Genomic DNA, 7500 nt, shown 5'->3' with positions numbered 1-7500 from the left:
AAAGCATATAGGATAAGGGAATGGTTGAAATGAAGTAGTCATTTCCTTTGGATTGGAGGATGTTAAATATTTGTCATCAACATTTTTTTCTCATTTATGTGACATATGTCTACTAGAAACATAATATGAATGGACAAATGACAGCAAGAAATGCATTTTTTAAAGTTTCAACATTTTCCAAAAATTTGCTTTGTCTTTGACAACACAGTCAAAAATATCATATGTTTTTAGTTTAATATAGAATTTTCTTTTTTTACATATAATCAAATTTATGTTTCTCTTACTTCTAGTTAGTACCAAAATCGAGACAACAGTGGTAAAAGAAACTCATAAAGGTATGAAAATAATTTAATGTGGTGAACATTCTCTAAAACATAAAAACCTTAGATGCCATTTTATAAACATTTGTTTCAATACAGATGCAATGACTTGATTACAAGCAAGGTCTTTAAGTTATGGTTTTAAAATTTTAAAAAAATATCAGCAGTCAAAAAAAAAAACAGTGCAGCACTTAGTTGATCATGACAAAAAACATAGAATATCTGCATCTGTTTAAACTACAGATTAGAAACAACTCATCTTTTAGCGTAACAATATCCAGCATTGCCATGATTTGTTGTATGAAGCGATGAAGGCCACTGATGACGTTTCCAGCTAGCTGATTTCATGTCTGTAACAAACTGTGCAATTCTGTAGCCTATAAGGAATGGAGAACTGAGACATTACTGTGATATAATATTTTATAAATATCATTGCAGGAGTCCTGTCAGCATTTGCTTGTGCAGGCCACATATTTTATTAAATATGATAAAGTTAATTTCTTTGTGTTATTCAATGATGGCTTCCACGTATTTACTGTACATAAATTTTGAAAAAAGAGCCTTTCCTAGAGACAATATTAAAAAATAATTATTGGAAATGTCATTTTGCAGTGTCTCACAACAGGCAGTTTGAGCTGTCAGTTGACGTACTTTTGATACTTACACACGATAATGGCCTGAATTCTTGGGTAAGATGGCCATCCATCCAAACTTCCTTCCTTCTTCTGTTCTTTACAAATTCCCTTCCTGTTGTACTTTTACCTTCTGTAGTTCAGAAATTCTTCATCAACTCTGTTTAAAGACATAGGCACAGGATTTGGCAGTAAATACGTGTTGCTAGGTCCACCTGTAGCAACAAGACATTGAATACATTTCAGATACTGTAGCCACTAGACATTGAATACATTTCATATACTAGAAGGCTTTCTCCTGTCTCCAGTAACCCAGTAACAGCGCAATTTATACTATATATATATATATATATATATATATATATATATATATATATATATATATATATATATACGTATCTACATAGGTTTATATTTATATCTATGTATGTATGTATCTATCTATCTACTACCTATATACAAGCTCTATATACAAACTCCCATTTGCAACCGCACACTACCTGTTAATTATATACATATATATATATATATATATGTATATATATATATATATATATATATATATATATATATATATATATATATATATATATATATATATATATATATATATATATATATATATATATATATTGATATATATAATACATATCTATATATATATAATCTCTCGGAAAAGGGAATAATCCCCTTTGTGGGGAATGTTGATTAGGCAGACCTGTCAATCATTTGTTTGTAGAAGAAAAAAGAGAATGTGTGGGAAGCAATGTGCAGAGTAAATTTTAAATCCCAAATAGTTCACTGTAAAGTTCCAAATACAATACGAGTCAGGTTCAGATGTCTCCTTGATATAAATAGCCTATGCAGGCAATTGCTGATACCCAAAACCAGCAGGTGTGTTCCTCTTCCTAGTAGCACAGCCACAGATTCTTGTTAGTGCAACTCCACTAAACGATAGCTTGTCATGCACAATCAAGTAAATACAAGCGTTAAGCGGAGGTTATAAATATTTATTAAATAAAAACAGCAAGCGCTTTCAACTGGTGGTCTTCTTCAGGCCAATAATAACTAAAGTGCTTGGTGCAAACATTTAAATATACAAACATTAAAAATGCAATGATGTCACATCCTGAATTAATTGAAGTGCATGCATTGTTTAAAAATTAAAGGGACATGAAGTGCTGTCCTTTTTTCAAGCATAGCTTGTTGTAAGCAACTTCTAAAATCATAAATAAAACATAAAAATATATAGCATGTATATATATATAGTCAGCCATGCTGTATTGCTAAACAATTAATCTTATAAACATACTTTATACATAAAAAGAAGAAATAATAATTTCCATTCTTTGCAACAAAGCTAAAGTATGCATCCACACATATCATGTTTGTAATGCATACATCCAAATATCCATGTCATATACTAATGGAAGTGGAGCGGAAATGTGGAACTATGATATTGTGTGTATGCATTTATGAAAAATAATGTGTGTAGGCAGATAACGCATAAAAATGTATGTATGTCTATATGTGTAGAATATCTAAAACAGTTAATGATTAGACTATGTGATGTTATATCAAATGGCCTAAATGAATACTGTGCAAAAAGAAGCAGGGGGAGGGGACAATGGGGGTGGAAGAGGGGGGAAAGGGGGGAAGGGGGGGGGGAGTGACAGGATAATGGGAAGGGTAGAAGGGAGAAAATGTGAGGGAAAGAAGGGAAGAAAAATAGGAAAAAAGTGTATGAAACAAATGGAGATGTCAAGCTGTAAGTGGATGGGGGGGGGAAGTGACAGGATAAATAGGAAGGGTGGAAGGGGGAAAATGTGAGGGAAAGAAGGGAAGAAAAATAGGAAAAAAGTGTATGAAACAAATGGAGATGTCAAGCTGTAAGTGGATGGGGGGGGGAGAAGTGACAGGATAAATAGGAAGGGTAGAAGGGAGAAAATGTGAGGGAAAGAAGGGAAGGAAAAATAGGAAGAAAGTGAATGAAACAAATGGAGATGTCAAGGTGTAAGTGGATGGATGTAAGATATATGATGCTCAATAACGTAATGGCCTAGATTTCAGCATGGGTTTAATGGATACCCTATCATTGAGGCCAGGATAACAGTCAGCTCTGAGTCTGATTATCCACTCGATTTCCTTTGCTTCAGTTAAATTCTGGATGTCACCTCTCCTCAATGTGGGTTCATTCACCTGTATCACTTGAAACTTAAATATGTGTTGTTTGGAGGTGTTAATCACATGTTTCGACAATGCACTGCATGGTGAGGCCACTCTGATCTTGTATATGTGTTCCCTGATTCTCTCTTTCAATTTGCTGTCAGTTTTGCCTATATAAAATGCACAACACTGTGAGCAGGTCGCTAATATTCTAGAAATCCCAAAACACGGAACAGACATAACTGAGCTCATGCATAGGGAGTAAATTAGAATTTATTCCATTTTGACTTATGTCATAGGTGGAAGCAAGTTCAGTTCAAAAATGGGCAGAGATGAAGATGAAGATTCAGACTCTGATGAAGATATGTCATCACATGGGAAGGACAACATGAAGAAAGGCTCTAAAGGCAAGTAGGAAAATGTTTTTAAATTATATCATCATCACCATTTTTCCAGTTACGTAACACATTTTTATTGCAATCATATTTTCCTCAATAACGGACAGCAAGAAATACATTTTTACAATGTCAACATTTTCCAAATGAACCTTCTCTGTGACAACAGAATCGTCCTAGCTGCTCAGTCTTAGTTTTTTAGTTTAATACAAGAATTTCTTTCATACGTATAATCAATTTTGTTTATATTTCTCTTACTTCTAGTTAGTACCAAAATCGAGACAACAGTGATAAAAGAAATTCATAAAGGTATGAAGATAATTTACTTTGGTGAGAATTCTCTAAAACATATACAGTTTTCATGCTGTTCTATAAACATTTGTTTCAATACAGATGGAATGATTTAACTTTAAGCAAGGTCCATATGGTTTGCTAGTTTTAAAACTAATGGAAGTGTAGTATGGAGTTGCACAAAAACAAAAAGCATAAAATGTCTGCATCTTTATCGACTGCAGATTAGAACCACTTCCTCTTTTACAGTAACGGTATGTAATGTTTAGCAATTATATGATTTATTATGAGGCTGTGAAGGCTCCTTGTTGAAATGTCAGAACATGAAATGCAGAGTGCCAACAAACTGAAAAAAAAAGATGACTGAAAACCGAGGAAAAGAGCGAACCCTGAAAATAACTCTCCTCTTTTAAACTGCTTTTTGGCAGACCAGGCAAGCCCCCCCACACCCCGAAACATATATATATATATATATATATATATATATATATATATATATATATGGATCTAGGACGTTTGATCGAAAGATCAAATGTCTGAATCCATAACCACTGAACACACTTTAACGAAAGCGCTTTCATCGAAAAAGCGCTTTTGTTAAAGTGTGTTAATAAAAAAAAAAAAAAAAAAAAAAAAAACACTACATTAATGTTCCCAGGGAAGAAATTTGCTGCTCCACAAAAAAAAAAAAAAAAACTTAAACAAAAAGCTAAGGGGGGGGCTTTGCCCCCCACACCACCCCTACTTAAATATACCAACTCCGACATTGCACCATAGTGGAGAAAAAGGTAAAGTCCCAAAGACGGCCCACCAAATTTTTTCCCTGGGAAAGAGTCCAAACATTCTAGAACTGTAAATCAAACATATAGATAAATATATATATATATAGATGTGTGTGTGTGTGTGTGTGTGTGTGTGTGTGCTCGTGCGTGTGTGTGTGTGTGTGTGTGTGTGTGCGCGTGTGTGTGTGTGTGTATGCGTGCTTGTGTGTGTGTGTGTGTGTGTGTGTGTGTGTGTGCATGTGTGTGTGTGTGTGTGTGTGTGTGTGTGTGTGTGTGTGTGTGTGCACGTGTCTGTGTGTGAGCATGTGTGTGCACGTGCGCGCGCGCGCGTGTGTGTGTGTGTGTGTGTGTGTGTGTGTCTGTCTGTGTGTACATATTGGGTATTGCTCAGGATTAGCTTCTATGCCATGCATCAAATGCATGACAGAATAAGCTCAGGCTACCCCATGACTAATTTCAATTTAGTGGGTTTGTTGAATACACTGGCTAATCTGCTTCTCTTGAAACATGCAACACTGAGAAATTCCTTCTGTGTGATATTTTGATAAGTTGTTTAGTTTTGCCCAAACTTTAATACTTTCTGAGGCATAGGTTCTTAACTCAATGTATTTCCACCTTATGGAAAAAGTTACCATTAGAGGTCAAACAGAGCAGTGCATTGGCTATTTTTAAGGCTAGTCTTGATGAATCAATTGGTAGACAACAGTTTAGATCAGGGTTATTATATACCACACTGCTCAATTTGAAAGGTGAGCATTATTAAGTCAATGAGCTAAGGGACAAAAACTTTCAAGTGTGTCTTCTTAAAAGTTCATATGGCTAAACCTTTTATGGCAATACGGATCATTTGCATGGTATTGCTCCAGTGTTCCTCTGTTCTGTAAGTACAGAGTCAGCAGAATTCAGTGATTAAAAGAAGAATTCTGCTTGTTAAAAAAACATTGACTTCTAGAATTCAGTCTTCCATTCATAAATGCTGGTTGACAGTCTTGGCATGTGTGATAAACCACAATCTCAATGCAGATTACACAACAATAAGGGAACCACTGAAATGGATGGACTAAGCATTCATGATGGCCTAGCAGGTTACGTGGTATCACTGGGCACCACAGGCTTTAGATTCAGGGGCTAACATGGGCATTTGGTGGCATATTTATACCTGTCTCAGAGTGCAGTAAACACTGATTTACTCATATTTTATGGAATCTTGGAACATGTTTCGGCGTTATAGTGGCAGTACATGTTGGCATGCATATTTGAAGAATATATATATTTTTGTAAGTTGGGATTTGACAAGCTGTTCAGAAAAGACTGTGACCTGAAAGCATTGTAGAAAGACAGTGACTCATATGTTGTACTTCTACCCCCCCCCCCCCAAAGCATACCTGTTCCCAGGGTCAGTTGCAAACTTAATATCATTTCAACAAATGCATGTTTGTACAAATTTAATTAATAGTCTGTTACTTGTTTGTTATGCAATCCATCCTTGTTAACTTGCAGAGCTCAACTTTTGTTCTGTTTTCTAGCTAGACAATGCAGTATATTAATTATATAGCCTCATGATTCAGTTATTACTCTAGACATTTTATAACTATCTAATATACTGCAGAAGGTTGTCGTTATCACTGCACAATGTGCTGCGGTAGCTTTGTCGCCTCACAGTAAGACGCTGTTCGGTTCGATTCTCAGCTAGAGCGTCTTCTGTGTGGAGACATGCATGAATGAGTGTTCCTTCGTTGAAGGTTGTGCATCAGAGCTGGCAACTCGGTACGTAAAAATCTTCTGCCAATCATTTGCGGACTGGAGTTCCGCTGTGGCGACCCCTAACTGGGAAAAAGCCGAAAGACACAATATACTTTTACTGCAGATGGACCCACCTTCCATTTCCATATAGGACAATTTGTTTTAGGATACATCACAAAGATTTTTAATGAATACTGCAGTTAACTGTCTTAATTTTCTGAGGTAATAGGCAATAGGCCTGTCTTAAAGTGCATTTTATGTCATTAAACATACTGACTAAAAGAAAAAAAAAAAAGAAAAACTGTTGCATAATGCATTATTTCATTTTTTTCTAAAACAGGGTCTAGCAAACATGGAAAATACACTTCAGATTCTGAAGAACAGGAAAGGCAATCATTCCAAAAGGGATTTGAAAGCAAAAAAACATCTCTGGGTAAGTTTGAAAAATAAAGTGCATTTGTGGAATCATTTGCATACTTATTAAATATTTCGTTAATATGCGAAGGTTCCACAGGTAGCTCTTTTTTATTTTGTTTAGTAAAATTATTAATATTTTTGCATGTCTTGATATTCACTGATCGATTTACATAGTACTCATTATACATGCATGTGTGGGGGTCATGAAAGTGAGTTAAGGCAGAAGGCCAAAGGCAAAGAATATATAAAAAGAACAGATATTCAACAGCCAGCACATGTATTTGTTGCAGGATGACAGATTTTTATAATTGTATATACCTATTAGTGAAATGAAATTGCCTACAAATGTAGATGTAGTCAGTCAATGTATGTCTGTGTGTGTGTGTGTGTGTGTGTGTGTGTGTGTGTGTGTGTGTGTGTGTGTGTGTGTGTGTGTGTGTCTGTGTATTTGTGCATGTATCCCATATAATCAATTATTATTTCTCTGGGTTATAGCCTTTGAGAGCTGTGATAGTCCCACATTCACCCTCCAACGTCCTGAGGACAAAGTGGGTTTAAAATATTCATTAATTAATGAATGAGTTAATAAAATGTATCTTCTGGGTAAAATGCTAAAAGTGACACATATAAATAATAGTGAAACATAAAAACACTTTATATATATATATATATATATATATATATATATATATATATATATATATATATATATATATTACTGAAACTGCCAGCCCATTGCTGAATGTTGTATTGG

The 7500-nt window shown here is 34.8% G+C and overlaps 1 protein-coding gene across 3 annotated transcripts in view; it reads left to right on the top strand.

Moving 5' to 3' along the window:
- The window catches only part of LOC122791664, a 384215-nt gene that overhangs the window by 126593 nt on the left and 250122 nt on the right, over positions 1-7500 (top strand). For all 3 annotated transcript variants that reach the window (XM_044059492.1, XM_044059493.1, XM_044059489.1), the window contains 4 exons: positions 291-335; positions 3418-3525; positions 3778-3822; positions 6670-6762. In XM_044059492.1, the coding sequence (XP_043915427.1) occupies positions 291-335; positions 3418-3525; positions 3778-3822; positions 6670-6762 (291 nt within the window). The remainder of the gene's footprint in view (positions 1-290; positions 336-3417; positions 3526-3777; positions 3823-6669; positions 6763-7500) is intronic.

This window comes from Protopterus annectens, chromosome 17.part0, assembly GCF_019279795.1.
Source record: "Protopterus annectens isolate FY-2018-M chromosome 17.part0, PAN1.0, whole genome shotgun sequence".
Classification (NCBI taxonomy): Eukaryota; Metazoa; Chordata; order Ceratodontiformes; family Protopteridae; genus Protopterus; species Protopterus annectens.
The sequence above is the reverse complement of the archived record's forward strand: the minus strand, read 5'-3'. Positions and strand labels throughout refer to the sequence as shown.